General features: G+C 35.4%; 2 protein-coding genes across 13 annotated transcripts; one reads left to right on the plus strand and one right to left on the minus strand.

Annotated features, from left to right (window-relative positions):
- The first annotated feature begins 4,999 nt into the window (after positions 1-4,999).
- LOC131603509 (uncharacterized) lies at positions 5,000-8,856 on the plus strand. Of its 2 annotated transcripts, XM_058875842.1 has the most exons (4): positions 5,002-5,735; positions 6,573-7,004; positions 7,207-7,513; positions 8,250-8,856. In XM_058875842.1, exons 1-4 carry the CDS (start codon positions 5,241-5,243, stop codon positions 8,381-8,383), a joined length of 1,368 nt encoding a protein of 455 aa, XP_058731825.1. In that variant the 5' UTR covers positions 5,002-5,240; the 3' UTR covers positions 8,384-8,856. The 2 variants fall into 2 exon arrangements, with proteins under 2 accessions (XP_058731826.1, XP_058731825.1); XM_058875843.1 differs by lacking the exon at positions 6,573-7,004 and having other exon boundaries at positions 5,000-5,735.
- A 4,525-nt stretch (positions 8,857-13,381) lies between these two features.
- Positions 13,382-20,572, minus strand: LOC131603510 (cyclin-dependent kinase G-2). Of its 11 annotated transcripts, none has more exons than XR_009284412.1 (8): positions 18,399-20,571; positions 17,801-17,936; positions 17,571-17,659; positions 17,271-17,382; positions 17,080-17,186; positions 16,739-16,910; positions 16,606-16,668; positions 13,382-16,342 (listed from the first exon to the last, which is right to left on the minus strand). XR_009284412.1 is itself a non-coding variant. In XM_058875844.1 (6 exons), the coding sequence occupies exons 1-6, from the start codon at positions 20,099-20,101 to the stop codon at positions 16,811-16,813; spliced, it is 2,247 nt and encodes a 748-aa protein (XP_058731827.1). In that variant the 5' UTR covers positions 20,102-20,571; the 3' UTR covers positions 13,468-16,810. The 11 variants fall into 11 exon arrangements, 2 of the variants coding, with proteins under 2 accessions (XP_058731827.1, XP_058731829.1); XR_009284413.1 differs by having other exon boundaries at positions 13,382-16,346; XR_009284408.1 differs by having other exon boundaries at positions 13,382-15,284; positions 16,269-16,342; positions 16,606-16,910.
- Positions 20,573-20,870: the final 298 nt, after the last annotated feature.

Raw genomic sequence — 20,870 nt, forward strand, 5'->3', positions numbered from 1 at the left:
ATGAATAGTGTAGCTGGACGACATATTATTTGTGGACACGATTAAGAACATATAATATCTATATCACCTAGGACTAGGGATATCATATTGTAACCGGAAATTCTTGTTATTGGAATGCTTGATCATAACCATAATTAGCTACGGACATAGTAATTAGGTTATGAGGTCAAAGATCTTTTCACTGAGGCCTTAGGATTAGATACTCTAAAGAACTGATCATTAACTATGGAAATTATGTTGTTGCATTGAGAGTGAAAATTCGTTGCATGAAGAATCATTCACCAAACCCTAGCAATCTACTCATCTCTGTTCATCATTCTATTATTCTATATATTTACTTTAATTGCAAAACCAACCAAAACACCTTTGAACTTTTGTTTAATTGAAACTGCTATAAAACTCTGTATCGTCAAGCAGTCCTTGAGATTCGATACTTGGGATTTTCCCATTACAACTACATAGGAAAAATAGTACACTTGCTATTTACCTATCAGACATCATTGAGTCATATTGGTTGTCCGCAATATTTTTATCCTTGTCCATTCGAGTGTGAAGCTTTTCGACTTGTTGCTCCAAATCCGTAGCAGCCAAAGCGAACCTTTCATCAAGCTGGTTTTGTGTGTCTTGAAGAGCATTATCAAGATGGAGACCAGCAGTTTGGACAGCAGTTTGAACAGCCTCATCGATGATTTCTTTAGAGGAAGGGTTAGGTGGTTTAGGAGGAGCCATGAGAACAAGGGAATGAAAGCGCCAATGATAGAAAGGGGTTTAACAATTGTTACCAACAATAAGAATTAGCCGTCGAACAACACAAAAATGCGATAACTAAAATAAATTCTGAATTCATTCTTGCCTCCCATAAAGTTAAGGAGGGTATAAATACTAGTACAATTCAGCTGTTGACATAATAAACCCTAATGGGCCTGGACCTAATTCGAAATACATATTAAAGAAATATAATATCTATTAACACCCTTTCAATAAGTAATGTAATCCTGCAATTTCTTGGCCTGGTTTCTAGAACGAATGGGCCTTCTATCAGAGCCATGCATTGGTGTTTAAGTATATTGGCTACTTTATTTTCAATGTTAACGTCCAAGGTTTTATTTATTGATAAACGTCCATTCAAGAGGCATAGATTGCAGTATTTCCCCCCAAAAGAGACAATGGAACACGCCATTGATCTAGGACTTAAAATGTCAAGCCTACTGTAAATGTTATGTTTAGGCGGGTGGTGGTTGTGTATGTTGTTAGGGGTGTTCATTGGTTCGGGTAAATCCGAACCAAACCAGAATCCGAACTAAACCATAGTGTTTGGGTTGGACGTTTTTTCAGTTCGGGCAAGAACCAAACCAATGAAATCCAATGACAATTGGTTCGGGCATCGGACTTTCAATTTTCTACCCGCAAGCCAACCCAAACCAACCATAATTAATTGCCATGAAAATTACTACCAAATATTCAACTTCGAGAAGAAAAAAACAAAATGTCGTAGGTGGACAAATTATGCTATTTTAATTTGTTATTATAAAATTGTTACTATAATGTGGTAACTGAGCATATAACTATGAAACAAATTCATTACCTTACTAACTCAAGTGATTAGTTATAGATTCAAAAGCCTTTATATTATATTTTTTTGAATCTATTAGGAAAAAATTGTTAGTCTAATATTTACAATTTAACACTTTTAATACTATATATTTTTTATATCATAATGAAAAATTAATTTTAGTTATTTTTTTCAAATATTTTATATTTTTTTATCTACCCGATCAATCCAACCTATCCAACCTAAACCAACTCGTTATTTCTCGGTTTGGTTTGGGCTTTATTGCAAAATTTTGTAAATCCAATCCAAACCAATCTGTAACACGGTGGGAGAACTGACTTTTTAAAATGTTGCGGATAGCAAGAGTCGCCACCGACTTTTATTTAATCCAATTTGGAAAGGCTAAAAGAATAGGAAAAGACCTTTTAAAAGACTTTGAGTTCGGGGGTAGGTTATACAAAGGGAAGGTGTAAGCACCCTTTATATCCATGGTTATCCATGGGCTCTTAATTTCTTAGCTCACTTTTTGTTTTCAAAATGTTTGAAGTGTAGTGTGTGAATAGGAAAAAACTTTGTTAAGGACTTTAGCTTGTAAATAAGCGTAGCCTTGTTTTGAAAGTATTTGAAGATAGTGTGGAAAAGATATTTTGAATGATGAGTAAACAATCAGGAGCACCTACCCTAAGTTTAAAATTTCTGTTCTCTAAGCTTTTCAGTTGAAAGGGCTATCCATACCATAAAGAGGGTAGGTAGTCCTTTCATTGGATGTAAGAAGGGTCATCGGGAAGTATCGTTCGCCATAAAAATGTCCCTACCATAAAGAGGGAGGTAGTCTTTAGGGAAGGATATAATAGTCATTACAGGCAACCAGCGAGGATACCTTAGCATTCGAAGGGACAATCATCATTTATCATAGGCAACTTCGAGGGACAAGATCATTTTTTGTTAAGGCAACATCGTATGGACTTATGATCTTATGATGATGATAATGAACTGAGGGCGACATTTGCTAAGGCATCTCGTATCCGAGGGACTTGACTATTTTTGAATCGAAATGCAGTTGTCATACCCCAAAATTTGCCCACCATTTTTCAAAGTATCTTGGCTCAAGCAGTCTCCTCAGATATCTATGATCATCAGATGTTAAAGGCTACACAAGAATTGGGCATAATCACACTTCTCCTAAGCAATAGGTTCTTAGCTAGGGTTTGGCTTCTTCTCAAGGAAATAAGGTTTCTAATACCTCAAGTGGATTTCATGGCTTCCTATAATTTCCAAAGGATCCCCATATCAATTTTCAAGCCTCGATTCACCAGATTGCTCAGTCAATTGCTCAGAAAGTCGACAGTCGACTATGCTAGGTAAAAGGTCAACTATGGTCAAATTACAATCAAAATTCTTGATTTTGGGTCAACATCAACATTTTGAAGTTATATTCATCATTTGATCAAGGGTTGATCATGATTCACCAAGAAAAGCTTCAAAATCACTAAAGGACCAAGTTTCTAAATTAGGATTTTGAACTAAAAGTCAACCCAACTTTGACTGATCATATCTCTCTCATACTTTCTCAGAAATTCCCCAACCAAAGCTTATTCTCAAAGAAATTTGATTCTCTGCAACTTTGATGTTGGGCCCAAGACCAAGAAATACATCATTTTAGAGATAGGAGCCAAAACATTACAGGTCCTTTTGAAAGTCAACAAAAAGTCATCTTTTTCAAAAGCTTTGAACATGAGCATGGAAGACTCAATTGAGATGAAATCAAAAGGGTCATTTAGAGGACACTCTAAGCTTTCTAAAATGATCAATAACACCTTCATAGGGTTAAAATTGAGAGAGATACGCATGGTTGAAGTTGAGCAAATTTGGAGAAAATGCATGAAGCTAATATTGAGCAATCTTGATTTTTCTTCAAATGGGCCTCAATGTTCGAACCTTCCAACTTCCCTATGTTTCATTCCAATGGTGGGTTTTGTATGTACGTTTTTCTCTCTTGTATGTACATTTGTTGATCTTGGGATCGTTTATATATTTGCTTTACAAATCATCATTGGTGTTGTTCTTGATCTTTTTGCTTAAATGCTTCGAGTTTGTGTTGTTTCAGACATGGACATCATAGATCTTGATTAGGAATGATATCTGTTAGTTTCTAAATTTCAGACATGGATTTAGGGCTAATAATCGTAATGGGTATCGAGTTTAATGACTCTGTGTTGTTTGTGTCGGTTGAGAAATCGCTGATGTGAAAGCACTATTGAGCTTTCGTCGGTGTTTCAGACATGGACACTGATGTGGCATCTCGAATGATGTCCGATGATTTTGATGCGTATTGTGAGTGTAGAGCGATAGATCTTCAAATTTAAGTATTCGACGGGTAGAACAAAATGCAATTCCATAACTATTTCTCTTAGACTATTGAGATTGTTTATTTGCTTTTATTTACTTTTCCCGCATTTACCTTTCCGCACCCAATCCTGAAACTTAGAACGCGAGATAGTCGAACGACAGTTTTTCTCACCAATCTCTGTGGACACGATAATTACCGGATAAATATTTCCAAATCTTTTGTTGCTTGCTGCTTTACCGCTTCAATATATATATATATATATATATATATATATATATATATATATATATATATATATATATATATATATATATATATATATATCAACTTTTTTTAAAATTTTCCACGATGTTTTAAAAACCGGATTGATCATCAAACTAGTGTGGGTACTGGGTCACTGGTTCATTGGTTGAATCACTGGGTCATTGGTCGAACCACATGATTAAATCGAATTAAACCAGATAACTCGGTTAAATAAACCAGTATCTATTGTAATACTATATATTTATTAAATCGGTCGAACCGGATAACTTAGCCTCTAAAAAATATCACAACACCTACAAAAGTTTACAATTTTAAAATATCATAATTTCACATGTTTATTTTTTAAATTCAAGTTCTAAATATAATCATCACTCACAAAAAAAAATAATACAAAATATAAATTTAAATTTTAAACCAAGTCAAACAAACAGAGAAAAAGTTGTTTCAACTTCCAAATAAAATTTGAATAAAGTCTAATTATATTTTTTATAAAAAAAATAAATCATGAAAACGACTTCGTTTTGTATGGAAAAAAATGATTCGAACCACTAATTTTATAAAATCGCCGGTTCACCGGTTTTGGCCGATTCTCACCGATTCATTAGCATATTTGGTCTAACACTCAGACCAGACCGGTGACCCCTCTAATCTCCGATCTAACCGGTTTGATTCGATTTTTAAAACACTAGTTCCAACCCATCCCACACTCCCCATCGCAACAATAATGGAACCGAAATTTTTTATACCCATTTCAATCTCAATCAGCACTGTAGCAACTAGCAACTACTGGTAATTGCTTAAAACAAATAAATACCCCTCACCGTCCTTACTCTCCCATTTATAGGGGTCATGTCACATGCATTGTTAACATCAGAAAAGTGCATTCCCCAATAAGAAAGGTAAAGCAAACATAAATGCCCATATTCGTACGCCACCAATATTCAATTCAAATTCATCCCAAATGATAAATTCAAATCCACCATCTTTCCTTTACGCTTACTTCTTCCTTTTCAAACAACCACTTCAATATTTTACACACAGATAGATAGATACCTTTCCAAAAACACTAACCAAATGACTAATCTCCAAATTCTAACCCAACAAGAACCCGCCGAAACCAACACCGAAAATCAAATCCCTCTTCTAACTTCAAATTCAAATCACGATCATGCACCAGAAGAAAAAGACGAAGAAAATGAAGAAGAAACTAATAACAAAACCGATACTGAAGTCGATAAAACCCTAGCGCGTTTGGAACTGTTTTTAAACATCTTAGGGTTCAATCCGCGTTCCGTTTTATACTCCGTCATTTGCTGGACGGTTTTCTTCACGCTCGGAGTGGCGGTTCCGTTAACGGCGTTATGGATGTGCGACTGTTCGGAGTGCGAGAAGTACGAGCTGCGCGGCTGTGAAATGGTGATCGTTACATTTCAGGCGAGTCTCGCCGCCGTTTCGTTGCTCTGTCTTTCGCACTGCTTGAGGAAGTTTGGACTCCGGAGGTTTCTATTCGTTGACCGGTATACTGGACACGTTGCGTGCTTTCATCGCGATTATGTCAACCAGATTTCGGTAAGCCAATCGTGGTTTGACACGTTGATTGGGAATTTTTTTGTCTTGTTGTGTAGATTTGAATTTGGAACGGTTGTGATGAGAAATAGAAATAGAAATTTTTTAGGGTTTAATATAACGTTTCTATATATGTCTTGGATTTGGATCTAGATTTACTGCATTCATTTAATTGATTCATGGATGATCGCATTACACCTTCACCAAAACATCTTCAAGTAATCTTGACTAAAGGCTTTCAAGTTTATAGGCGATACAGGTGTCGCGATATTGATTAAGGTTGTTGTGGTTTGAATTAATCATAATTTGTCCTTTAATATAAAATAAGTGAATAACTGAATCCGCGTTTTGTCGCAGCCGTTTTTGCGGTGTTGGTGCATTTTTTAAAACCCTTAGTATTGGTTTGACATCGAGTGACCAGAATCAATATCTGTTTCACAAATTTAATGTGTGGAATCCAAACTATGCTTCTTCTCCTTCGTTCCTTATTTTTGAAATTATTTGATTTTGATCAATGCAGTTTTAGCCTATGTTTGGTATTTCTAGTTTTCCACACGGTGTGACCGCACGTAGTATAAAAGCTACCCATTGTAGCTTCTGAAAAGTTACATTGGAGAAGGTATAAACGTGCGGTAGTGGTGATATACATCGTTTCCAAACACACACTTAACTAGCTTATGTAAAGTTAGCAACTCACTTTAGAAAGGAAAATGAATAATATCAATTGTGGATGATCAAATCAATGTACATGTATCAATACTAGTACATATATAGTTGAAATATCAATCTTGTTTCGAAATTACAAATGGAAAATTAACTGCCCTCTCTCTATATTTATAGGGATCTTTGCGTCTATTCATTCTGTGGGTATTTCCGTGCTTCCTTCTGAAGACCGTGCGAGAAATCATTCGCATTTCATATGTTCAACATGGATCGTGGGAGTTCTCGATTATGATTTTTATAGCTTTGATTGTATCTTGGACATATGTTAGTGCAATCTCTCTATCAGCCTGTATTTTGTTTCACTTGGTCTGTAATTTGCAAGTCGTCCATTTTGATGATTATGGGAAACTTTTGGAGAGGGAGAGCGATGTGTTAGTGCTTTTGGAAGAGCACATGCGGCTGCGCTATCATCTTTCCAAGATAAGCCATAGGTTCAGAATCTATCTTCTTCTGGAGTTCTTGGTTGTCACTGTTAGCCAAGTTGTGACTCTGTTGCAGGTCACAGGATATCGTGATATGATTACAGTCGTAAATGGTGGAGATTTTGCTGTAGGTTCAACTCTTGTTCAAAGTGTTTATGCATTTAGATTGAAAGAATTTGTTCATTTTAATTCATACAAAGCTATCAGTCGCCCAAGCAGTATTCTCTGTTCATATTTACACTAACATATGTTGCAGTTGTTTCTTCCTTTTATTAACTTTTAAAGCTATCAAGGTACTTATGTTGAGCCGACCTTTTTTTTTTCTTCAGGTATCCACACTTGTTCAGGTAGTTGGTATCATTATTTGTCTTCACGCAGCAACAAGAATTTCTCATAGAGCTCAAGGCGTTGTTTCACTTGCAAGCCGGTGGCATGCCATAGCAGCATGCGCATCTTCTGATACTTCCCAAATGAGAAGCTCTGCAAGTGCAGGGAGCCTTGAGGTTGCAAACCATTTAAACTCAATAAGTATAGACTATTCTGAAAGTGATGTGGAATCGTTGGATTTTGGAGGGATGCCTCTAAATACCCAATTGGTTTCTTATATGTCCTCACATCACAAGAGGCAAGCTTTCGGTAAGTAAACAAAACACTTTTTGTCTGAAAACCTGTGAATTTTACAAGTTCTTCTAATCACTGGCAAAAATAAAGCAATAGAAATATCAATTAAGTACTGCCCTTTTGCCGCAGGTAGTAAGTTTTGTACATTTTTTCCATTTACTGACTATGCAGAGAAGTGGAAAATAAAAAATTCTGACATAATTTCAAGCTACTTAAAATGCATAAAAGACATCATATATATACTTCAGCAGTGCAAGCTTATAAGTTTATCTTGACTGAGCCTAAAATAGTCTAATAATGTTTCATGCAGCTCTTTAAATAGCATAGGTGTGTGAATTAGAAAGTACGATATTGGTTTCATTGATTTGTGATCCCGAATTTCCTATATGGTAAAACCCTTATGTTTCACATGCAAGGTAGACTTTTAACACTTAGTTCAGCTAAAGAAAGTAGATTTTCAAAAGCTTAAAAGAAAATATGTAATTGTAATGGGTGAGAACCCAGTCACCAGTATGGAAAATTATTGGGAAAAAAATCATTTTAAACACGAATTACTTGGTTTTCCTTGTGTTCATGATATCGAGTGCATAAATCACCATTTTTCATAAGTAAGATTTCTTAGTTTATGTTGAGATTAGTTCTCTTAATTTTTCTTGCTTAGGTGTTATGATATGACTTCATTTTTTATTCATATTGATCTTTGGCAGTCATGTATGGAACTCATCCTCATTGATTTCTTTTGAATATGCAGTAATGTACTTGCAGTCAAATCCAGGAGGAATCACTATATTTGGATGGACAGTGGACCGGTCTCTTGTCAACACAATTTTCTTCCTTGAATTAAGTCTCGTTACATTTGTTCTAGGTCAGACATTGATCTCATGATGAAAATTACTCGCAAAGGCAGGTTACTGAATTTCTAGCTGTGCTAGAATGTGGTAGAAAGGATGGACCAAGATTGCCTTGTTAGTCGCAACCTTAAGATTTGTGATTTCTCATCAGTGTTCTTCATCTTCATCGATGTTGTGATTTCTCATCAATGCTCTTCATCTTCATCGATGTTGTGATTTCTAGTTTGCACATGATCCATTCCAAGCAAACAACTTGCCCCAATGTGTAGCAGTGCAGTTTTCTATATGCCAGGACTACATATTCTTCAAAGCAGCCATTGTCACTGTTATTCATAAACAAAGGATTGTATACCTCATAACGCTGATGATAAAACCTCTGGACAAGTGTAACTTATTAGAGCATTCTCTTGTTGAATTCAAGTCTTATTTCTTTTGGTGAAGTTAGGAGTGAGAGCAAGAGTGTATACTAGCATATATTTTATGGACAATATTTAATTCTGAGGTAAAGTTTAACTTATTAGAGCATTTTTGGAATTAAAGTCTTATTGCTTTGGTGAAGTTAGATGTGAGAGCAAGAGTGTATAGTCTGCAGATATTCAATTGACAGTCTATACTTATGAAGTCAAGTTTAATTTCAAGAAGGATTATGTAAAAGTGAAACCCACATTTTATACTATTACAAGAAACGGACCAATGCAAATGTGCTTAAAATTGTGATATAGTTTAGCTGTTGACTGTGTAGAGTTTTAGCCTAATGTTTTTCAGTTAAAATCAATCTTATGTCGCCTAATGTTCAGAATTTCAACCCTTTAAAAATCAATAAATCAAATTGAATATAACTTATTATTATTTGAGCCTACAATTTCTTTAACGTAGGTAATATAAGTCAATAAATTTTGGCGTCTTTCCCTTTCTTTCATTATAATCACTACAAATTCCTAATTTATTCATGTTAAATAAGAATTACAAATATATACTATCATTATTAGATTGACTCTAAGCATCACATTAAAGAAAATAATATCATTGACTGACATACAATCATTATTAGAGTGATTCTAAACATCACATTAAAGGAAATAATATCATTGACTAAGATTCCCCTTCAAATTAATGCGGCTGATCAAGAAGCATCAACTTGTATAATAGAAATTGGTGGCGGGGACGAGGAACCACTTTCGTAAACAAGCATCAACTTGTACAGTAGAAATTGGTGGCAGGGACGAGGAACCACTTTCGTAAAGATATATGCAAGTTGAAGTTGTGAGCTCACATGAGGAAGAAATATAACATTATCATCGAGAGCCTCGTGAATGGAGTGACAGTCTACCTTAATATGCTTATTGCGCTCATGAAAACCCGGAGCAGCAAGTTGAATGACACTAATGTAGTCAGCATAGACAGGTGTCAAAGCGTATATAAAGCAAGAAGGTCGCCTTAAGAAACACCTAGTTAAGCTTAAAGACCAAAATCAATAATATATCTCATGTAATACATGTGGTTTCTAAAGTGACTCAGGAGAAATAGCTGAGGAAGATTAGTACAGGTGGAAAATTATTTCTCCCCCAATTGAGGAAATATCAAGTCTCCTCCACTCCACGTTTCTGGAAATGCAATGAAAAAATTGTTTTCCACAATTAAGGGTCCTTATATTTACACCAATTCCAAGAGGAGGTAGGGGGTTAGGAATTTTTGTAAAAAACATACGAAGAGAATCTCTCAAATTCTTACCCGAGTAAGATTTCCATAACTTTCACTTATCCTAAACACACCAAAATTCTTCAAGAGTCGGGTTATTACCTTTATTGTACTTTAGCGGTTACAATTAGTGTCCATTGTGGATCCGTAAATTAACGTGGACCACACTCATCTTAAGATCACAAGTTGTCTCAATCATCTCCTAAGCATGGTGACAGGGGGTAGCCTTCGTGATATCCACCAAAGTCTCCATGTTCCTTCATATCATAGAAAGGGGGTCCGCTGGAGATGGAGAACTCATCTCCTCTCGTAGGAGATATGCTCGACAAGTCTTGTTGTTGGATGGAGCGTCTTCCAACCCCCACCAAGTTCAAAAAAATAAGTCAGAGCCTGAAATCATTTTTCTAGAAAGGACGTCGCTGGTATACATCTTTATGAAAATGACACGTGGTCGTTATGGTGAAAATGTAGCGATTGAGATATAAAGTGGGTATTGATTGATTGATTCAGGAAGCTCAACAAATGTCCTACTCCATGGTGCATTTTAATGACTTTAGTTGGATCAAAAGGACAGTTTGGCATTACATGGTTCGCTTATTGGGCTCTTCGACGAGCACGTACAGGTAAACGACCACATAACTCACGAGACAATGATTGAGATGAATGAGAACACGAAGATGATCAAGGTCAAGTATCTCGTGGTAGATAATCCTTCTTCATACAACATCATTATGGACTGACCATCCATCAATCTTTTAAGAGTCTCTTTGTTAATCTTGTGCCAAAGTATGAAGTATTTATTCCAAAATGGGGGGTTGGAGTAATCGTAGGTGATTAAGCTATCACCCAAGATTTCTACCAGGGTAGCCTTAAGATAGGGAGGGTGGAGATGGTCGCAGCCTCCATTCTGCAACCAAACGTACAAGGAGCGGATTTTTTAAACTTGGATCCCAAGATAGACCCCGTGAAAGAAAGACTAACACCCACAATGGATCTAAAGGAGGTCTAAATTGGGCCTCAAGATTTTTAAACCACCAAACTATGTACCTCCCTTACTAAAACTGAAGAAAAAGAGTTGATTGCCTTACTCAAAAGAGAGTTTCATTTTTTAATAAATCTTTGATGTTTGTAACTGGTGCATGTATCATTTCTTGAATGCAGTTTGGTCGTTATTATTATCTATCAAGAAGAGAGTTTCAATATACTCCATGAAAGACATTGGCGAAGCATATTAAAGATTGTTCCTAAGATGGAGTTGGAAGATGTCCTACTTTGATGAGATTGTGGAAAGGTTGGTTGCATATAAAGTTAGGAGTTGTCCAATAAACGCCTAGTTAATGGAAATCGCTCAAATAATTAATTGGTGAGATAAGGTGAATTTCCACACACAAATTCTTGGAGCAGATTATTATGGATAGTTAGGTTACTGGATCAAGATCTTTGGGCATCTTGTTTTTTGTTATCAATTTGAGTGTATGCATCAATAGAGAGAATTATTGTGTGATAGTTCGTTGTAATCAAAATGCTTGTATCCGACTTATGAAAATAATGGAAGATCGTGATTACTTTCCAATGGTTTTTAACACCATTGAGGAGTGGAGTAGGCAAAGCGATGACGAAAGTCAAACCACTATATATTTGTATGCATCTTTTTCTTTTTCCCTTACCTCCTTTAATTTTCTAGCTTTCATTAATATTGCTATTGTGTTAGTGCATTATTACATTGTTTGCATGTCATATAAGTTAGATGTGCTTATAGAAATTTTATGCGTAAGCTTAAGTCTGCAGTGCTTCAATCTTATTGGATTATCATAAAGACAATTATGTTTTGAAAGAACCTCTGTGTAAAGAGTTTTAAACTGCTTTGGTTAAAGCGGTTTTGATTGTCTTGTGATTAACTTGCATTAGAACCAATCAAGTCCTTAGTAATATCATGTAATATTTTACTTGGTTTAGTTTATTGAGATGCTTACAAGCTCTCTTAGTGTTGTGTTTCGCTTTTGCGTTTTTTAAAATCTCTAATTTCATTTATGAGACCTGAAATATTTTTAAAATTGTCTTTTAGAGGATAGGTCTCTCAACAATTATTATCTTCTTGCAAGTCCCAAAGTTTAGGATATGGTTACTTCGATCCTAGACGAGTTTTTTAACTGTTTAGAAGCTTATGCAATTCAATAAATTCCAATAATATTACAATGAATTACTAATGTATGATCATTCGTTGCATGCATTACATAGATTAACTTAAAACAAAATCTTATTATATTTTTCAAATATTAATTATATTTAAGATATTTCTTAAGTGTTGATTCATCCAGGACTGAACTAACAATCTTTTTGAGGTATGTGTCGTGTAATTAGAAAGTTGACACCATGTCTTAAATCTTGATTGATCCTAATTAAAAATGGCCGTGCATTTACACTACAAAATGCTTGAAATTTTTGTGCGATAAAAGAAAGAAACAAAAAGCATCTTCTAAGTGATTTGTTGTTCGAAGGTTATCGTATAAAGAAGAAGACATTTTATGATAATTGATAATGATTCTTCAAAGTTTCAACAATTACAAAAGATTCGAGGATTAAGATGTATTCCTCGAAGTGTCAATTAGTGATAATCAAATTACTTATGTTCAAAATTCATTTGAAGCCTTATGAAGAAGAATCTGATAGTATCTTTCAGACGTACAAAAAAACTTATATCAAATTAGTATATGATTGATCGTGTTATTCGCTTGTGATATTCTTGTTGTTAGTTACTAACTATTTTTGTGTGCAATAAATTAAGCCTAGTTTGTCTAAATTTATGTGATTGTTCCAATCCTTCTTTATTTATTTCCTTTTTAGTATACATAGTTATAACTATTCAAATGCTTCGAATGCATAAGTATATTGTATGTTATATTTGCAGTATGGTTGTGCATCTCATGCTTTAAATCATTTAATAATTCAATGTGTCAGTCGGTATAATCTTATTTTCGATATATAAATTTGCATCTAACTTCATTCATACATACATCATCATTAATATCAATTCTCATTCATTAAAAAATTTAGCATTTGCATTAAAATTATCATTAAATATTTTGTATCTCATCTAAACAACAATTTGATTGATTTGAGAAATTGATAGTAACTTTGCTGTCTTTAATTTTTGTTGATAGTTGTCATTTTGTGTTCTATGTTTAATTCTATAAAAGTAATATACAAATTTTAAATGATTCTGTAAAATATTCAAATTTTAAATGATACTATAAAAGTAATTCAATTTTAAATGCTTCAGGTTTTGTTAAAAGTAAATCAATTGTAAGATAACTTGTGTTTAGAAGCATCAACATAAAAATGACTTCGTGAGTCCAAGTTTCTATATTTTAATCAAAATTGCTCGGGTATGTAGTTACAAAAAATTGTGTCAACTGTACATAAGAAATTGCAAAAAATTAAAATTGATTCTAACAACCAATTTGACATTTACACAAACCATTTTTGACTTTAGAAAACTCGAGTTTGAGAATTTCCATCATGGAACCAAACAAGGACTTAAAAAATTGGGGTTAAGAAGTGCCTTACGGAGATGTCCACAGGTCCTAACAAACCGAAAATGGGGGTGTACTTTATCAAAAACTCAACCACACATTACCAGTCTAACCCACCAAATATAGTACTGAAGACAGCAGACACAACCACCACCCGCCTAAACTTAACATTTATAGTAGGCTTGACATTTTAAGTCCTAATTCAGTGGTATGTTTCATTGTCTTTAATGTGTTCCTTTAACTCATATTTTTTTGCTTCAAAAAAATACACCTATAAGGCTTGACCATGCTCTCGCAGTTCGCTATCTAACATTTGGGGTTAAGGAGTGTCTTACAACTCTATAGGTGCATACCCCCCTAATGCTTAAAATCAGTCGTGAGAAGCACCATAAAGCAAGATCAAGCAAAACTTAAAACAGCTTTTTTTTTCTCCACATCACAACTATTCAAGTCCTATAGACAAGATAATAGCCAAATCTCATTTAAGTCTGTTTCCAATAAGCCTTCCAAATTGTAGTGATCCCATGCAACACATTGCCACAAAGCTCGTAGCAAGTAAAATAGATTGCACGTTAACTAGTTGAGCATAATGTGAACGCGTCAAATATAATCTCTGATCTCGCACTGCTAAAATCCATGTTCTCTTAGCGGCCCCATCTTACAGCTGAGTGATTTGATAGTGATCATGTGAACAATAAAGAAACACCCAAAATTGGCACAAGCATGCAAGCGGAGGAACTGGATCCAACTTATAGATTAAATAACAGTCCCCAACTTACGTCAAGGTTGGGCAAAAATTCTACAGCTGAAAACACCAAAAAATTTACTTTTGGGTGTGTATAAAGCTGAATTCCCCTATAGAGAGAAAAACACCCAATTCAATACTAAACTGCCAAAAAAAAAAGGCTGCTGTAGTTGTTGAATATTAGATTCCTTTAATGGGAGTAACAGAAAATTAAAGCATCAAGAAAAAAAAAATCATAGATGATAAATAAAAAATATTGATAAGAGCAAGTTTTCATCACAGAAAAACACACAGCGTTCAAAACCTTTAGTTTGTGACCGGGTGAGACGGCATACTTAAGCATCAGACGACACAATCTACATAATGTTAAGCATTAGACAATTGGAGACACCTGGTTTAACATAGAAAGTCGGAACAGGCGTCTAGTAAATTTTACCTGATTTGGGTGTCTTGTAGCAAGCACACAAGCTATGAAACCTTATGCCATTTTAGAAGCATGATAGAAATTGTTCAGGGTGAACATGGATTTAATTTTGCACAACAAATCTATATATTATATAGCCTAATGTAAAAACCTAGTCAGTAATAATATCAAGAAGGAACCAGAGTACAATACACAAATCCTAAGTCAATATGAATTCAGTTTGCTGAAGGGAAACTACATAAGTGACTCTTAGGGAAGATGAGTTTCCCAACAACAACATATATCCCATTCTAGAAAAAAGGGCAGGTCTATACTATGAGATAATACAGCATGTATAACCAAATAGAAATACAGCATGTATAACAAAATAGAAAAGCAAAAAATTCTGATCTAGTATTCCATGGAGATTCAAGTAGTACAAAACACAATACAAACCAAGTTTTGCACTGTACCTCTATAGAGTCTGAAGGACAACTAATTGAACTCCTATACTTTAGGATATCCCGATATCCTCCTCAACCTGCTTGCTTCAAAACTGCAGTGATATTTGCCGACAAATGTCATAAAAGAATTCTTATCCTTGCTAAAAAATTCAATCTTCAAACGGCAAATACACATGATTATACGAGAACTTCTTTGCTTCCTTTTAACTAAGCATTAAAGAACTTGTTATTACTTTTAGGTTCTACAACACACTAGAGGGTGATAACAAGCTGAAAATTAGTTGTACATTTTTTTTCCTAGCGGGAAGAATGCAAATGAAACACAGTGGAAGGTTAAAAAAAATATTCATATAGCAATGGTTCATAAAGCAATAGTGAGAAACTAGAATGTAAGAAAAAATGGTTCATTGACAACTTTCCTTCAACATGATCAGCATTAAAAATGGTAGTTTTAATATATCAAGCAACGTAAAACTGTCTCTCAAGAAAACACAAATATTTTCAAACACCATTGTCAAAAACTTTTCAGATTGGAGACTCCATACACACAATCATTGACTAGCGGCACACTTAAAGAGAAACAGCAGGGAAATCTTCTAACATGTGCATAATTTAACATCATAAGAAAATTTCTAGGTAATTCACTTGTATATAAGAACCTTCAACTACTATAATGAACAAATTGCTTCATATTCAATTGAAAATAAAATTTTGAATTTTCTAACAAAGGTAGTCATTATTCAACACAAAAAAGAGAAGCTGTTGTAACTTAAAATCCAAAAATGCAATGATATTAATTTGAAATAAATTTGTCATGTTACCAAAAAGTAATAACTCGTTGCAAATCACGCGTCCCACATAACTAAGTTGACATGAATACTTGATATAAACTGTTGACATCCAAATAGATCAATAGTGTGTGCGAGTAGCAGTTATGAATTATGATGAAAAAATACACAGGATTCTAACCCTCTCATAAAGATTCATCAATAAATATCAATGTCTCTCTTCTATCCCACAGAAACATATTGATATCCTCATTCCTTAATATCCAAGATATCATAGGAATGCATTACCTTTCACGCATAATAAATCCTCGGTCATTTTCTCCAATGAATTGCATAGAAGGCCCTCTTGCACTTTACACCAACTGCCTCTTGCATATACAATGTGAATATTAAAAAAAGGAGAAAGAGAAATAGCTGCTAGAAAATCCATATTGCTTTAATACTTAAAACCAGATAAAATTTGTTTACAATATGCCAATGAAATGGAAATGGAAATGAAAATATGTTACATACACAAGATTCAACAGACACCGACTTCCTAATTTCAGAAGGTTATGCCACACTTTGAGGGGCAAAATGTCACAGATGTATTTCTATAAAATGACCAAGCATGAAGAATGTTAACCTGAAAATTTTGGTTCCAGGAGGTATAAGAATACATTACATCTCTGTTCAAACCAACAATTTCCTGCTAAAAAACAGCATGAGCGATTGTCAACAAACAAAGCTTGCAACTTCCGTTCAGTGCATGCTCTCACCTCATCAATGCAAACTTTCAGTGTGGCATGTTAGAATGACTGTTGAGACATGGGTTTAAATAGCCTCTAATCTTAACCAAAAACTCCGCCAGTGCCCAAGTCACCCTGCTGCAACTCTTTCCGTCGCTGCTCCTCTAAAGGATCTGGACTCTTGTACATTCTACGCAGCCGCCTGTTTACATCATAAATTTTGTTAAACAACATTATAAAGAAGGAAAGGATATTAACTGTGGCTACCAACACCCCACCACAGCTGTCCTTTTCTATTCGCCACTAAGGACAATCTATTTAAAAAAAATCCTAAACAAATAGCCTCAGTAATTTTCCAATAGATCAAATACCTGTCCTGAGCATGTTGAGCGGGAAATGTAGGCATGAATTCTTTGCTCTTGGGAAGAGGAACTTCACGAAACCATTCATGATTGAGAGCGGCATCAGCTGTGATCCTCTGAATACAGTAGTAGGTGTTATTCTTAATACTCTGAGACAGAATTATTGGCGATTTAATTCACGAAGCTCAAGGAACCTTTACCTTTTCAGGGTCATAAGTTAGAAGCTTGTTCAACAAATCAAATCCAGAATCAGAAAGAACTGGAGATCCAGTGAATGATGTGGCAGGAAACTTTTTACGCAGAAGATTATACCTGAAAGGGACATTTCGGTTGTTAATAGAAATTAAGAAAGTTGTGTAACAGTACAAGTCACCAAGGGAGGCCAGATAGTCAGACCAAAACCACCCAAAGTTGGAAGCCTGGGAAAACAGTGGCAGACAAATAAGAACAGTGTAATAAAACAATCAATGTCTCCAATAAAGGATATCATGAGTACTTACTGGTGCTTGACAAAATTGACCTTGACTCCGGGCAATTTTGAGAAGCCTGGCCAAATTGTTTCATTTGGAGTGCCAAGTATCCTGAAAATCTGGGGAAAAAACAACAGATGTCAAAATGGCAGCAAACACTGTAATAAAAATAAAAGTGGTTAAGCACAAGACAACAAAAATTTACAAAAAATAGAAAAATAAGAGCATGTGTTCTACCAAATAATTGACAATTAGCATACCTTGTCAAGTTGATCAAATTCTGTTTTTCCATTGAACAATGGTTCCTTGGACAATAGTTCCGCCATTATACAACCAAGAGACCACATATCAATAGCTGTTGAGTACTGTCTTGCCCCAAGAAGAAGTTCGGGTGCCCTGAGAAACAGATAGACAACCATCAGGTAAATGACCTCTTATTTCTGCAGCAGAATGCAGACAAAAAAAAAAGGTTAAACACATAATTGAAGGCATGTACAACTAATTAAACTAGCAGCACAGTGAAATGAAAAACTAAAAAGAGGAGCAGATAAGGTATGTTCATTGAAAATATTGCCACATGTAAATAGGAAGGGTAAGTTGTAAACATTGACCTAACTGTCAAAGGACAGGGTAAGTAATAGCCACCAGTTTCCAACACTAATATTTGGTTACTAATTGCAGAATAATTACAAATGAAGGATAAGTTCCATTCAATGCATCAGTCATGACCAGTTATCAAATTCACAAGTAAACAATCAAAGTGCACTCTGAATGGTGCAATATCAATTCGTCCAATATATGTAACAGATATATACATTGATAGTTAGACACAGAATGCAATAAGTAAATACAGCTCACCTGTACCAAAGAGTAACCACCAGGTGAGTATATGGTTTCAAAGGACTCCCATATTGACGAGCCAACCCAAAATCACAAATTTTTAGCTCACCTCTGTTATTTAAAAGCAGGTTTGAAGTCTTCAAATCCCTATGAAGTACCCAGTTGTCATGCAGATACTTCACACCTTCTAAAAGTTGGATCATTAAGCACTTCACTTCACTTTGGCTAAACGGCTGCTTCATTGACTCCATTAATCCTTTGAGATCGTGCTCCATATATTCCATAACCATGAAAATACTATCAAGGCTACTTCCAACAACTACTTCCTTGACATCAACTATGTATGGATGGTGAAAAGAGAGAAGAACATTTATTTCCCTAAGAGAAGTCAGTGGGAAACCTTCTTTTTCCTTCTCCATCTTTACCTTCTTTAAAGCTACAACTTCCCCAGTCTTCTTATCTTTAGCTCTATATACAACACCGTATGTTCCTTCATCAATCTTGTTAAGTCTCTCAAACTCATCAACACTTCTACAACCCTGAAGCATGTTGACAGTTCTTTGAGGTTGAGCTGGAGGTTCTGGAGTCTCCTGCCTATCATCGTCGTCTTCAGATTCTGTCTCTGAGTGACTGATACTTGTGTCACTTTTCGTACCTCGAACATCAATGTCCATATAGTCATCCTTTTCTGATTCAATACTAGGATGTCCATCGCCACTAGACGTTCTCCCATGGATAACACTTCTTTCTTCCGAATCAGATGATTTGGCCCTAGCTCCTTCAAAACTACCTATTTTAGAATCATTGGGGCTCAATAACTTATTTCTCACTCTAGTCTCCAACAACTCAGGAGTTAACCTCCTCTTCCTTTTAGGCATTTCCTCATCATAGAGAATTTCACCCTCGTCAACAGGAGAGTTGTCTCCTGCTGCCCATCTTGAAGATGATATATTACGAGTGGGAACATAATCTTCACCTTCAGGCAGCTCAGCTTCCTGATCATTACCCAAAATCTCTTTTGGTGACAAGGACTGCAATCTGGAAGGAGAAGGAACAGTAACCTGAGTTTCTGCAGGCAACTCAAGATCAAGATCGCCAGTTTCTCTGTTCCTGACAGAACGTATTTGAACTTCAACAGAAGAAGTATTTGGAGACATAACAGCCGATTTTGACAGCTGAGGCAGAGGAGGGAGAGCAGTCACCGTTGTAGTGGAAACCCTAACTTTGGAAGAACCCTTCACTTCCTTGTCATCTTGATCCCACACAATGGGTGAAAATTTCCTTTTCCTCTCCTGGGGCGGAGGTGACCGTGACCTTTTTCCTTCAAACACAGCAACATCACAATCTTTCACCCTAACCTCAGATTCAGTAGCACCATCAGACCCGCTCTCACTGGAAAGCTCGCCAGGCTCTCTATCAATTATCTTGGCAGAAAAACCACACCGACGAGGACCAAGGCTGCCACTGCTGCTGGAGCCACTCCGGCTGGAAGCTGACCCGTAATTTCCATTAACAACAGCTTCTCTCTCCCTACCATCCTTCTGCTTCATCCTAATCTTATCTCTGGAATCTCTACTCCCACTCCTAACATCATCATGACCACCATTCCTAACCCGATCATACTCTTTTGAATTCGAAAACCCACGCCTATTAACTTCCAAATTGGATTCATGATCCTTAAACTCGTTTTCATGATAACGGCCATGTCTACCAGCAGCCATATAAATCTATCTATCTATCTAAATTGATAAACTCTAAGGGAAAACCCTAATCCCTCTTTCACAACTAACTTATTTTTTGTATTTGTTTATCAGAACCCTAAACCTAAACCCAAAACACAACGAATGTCCCGAATTTCAAAATTGAAAAACAAAATTGAGATTGGATGACAATTAGAGCTCAAAGAACAATACAAAACAATGATGTGAATCAATTATAGGAAGAATAAGTAGGGATTTGAATCGAAACCCTAGAAATTAAGAAAAGGAGAGAAAGGGAAAAAACGATAGAGAAATTGAAAGGGGTTACCTTAGCGATGATGAAATTGAGTATTGAAAGGGAAATTGTGAGAAAGAGAAAGCACGATCGAACGAGCTATGCGATGGAATAGAGCGAATAAGAGAGAAAGAGATAGAGAAGGTTCGACGAAAAGAAACGGAAGAAAATAAAAAATATGGATTAGTGATACTGTTACGATAAATCCGGTCCAGTTATATAGTATTGAAGGGGTGGTTAGCTCCAATTAGTCTTCAATAGTAGCAGCAGTAATCCATATCGTAATGTTTTATGGGACAGTAGAGTAGACAAAATAGTGTCAAAAAAATAACAAATAGATTCTTGTGAAAAATACAATGAACATCTAAATTTTTAGGGTGTTTGTTTTTTTAAAATAAAAGTTACTAAAACACAAAAGTTATATGTTGTATTCACAATCATGGTCTAGTTGAGGATTTAGATGATCATTGCATAGTACTCCGTCTAATACCCTTA

Source organism: Vicia villosa, linkage group LG5 (genome assembly GCF_029867415.1).
Source record: "Vicia villosa cultivar HV-30 ecotype Madison, WI linkage group LG5, Vvil1.0, whole genome shotgun sequence".
Classification (NCBI taxonomy): domain Eukaryota; kingdom Viridiplantae; phylum Streptophyta; class Magnoliopsida; order Fabales; family Fabaceae; genus Vicia; species Vicia villosa.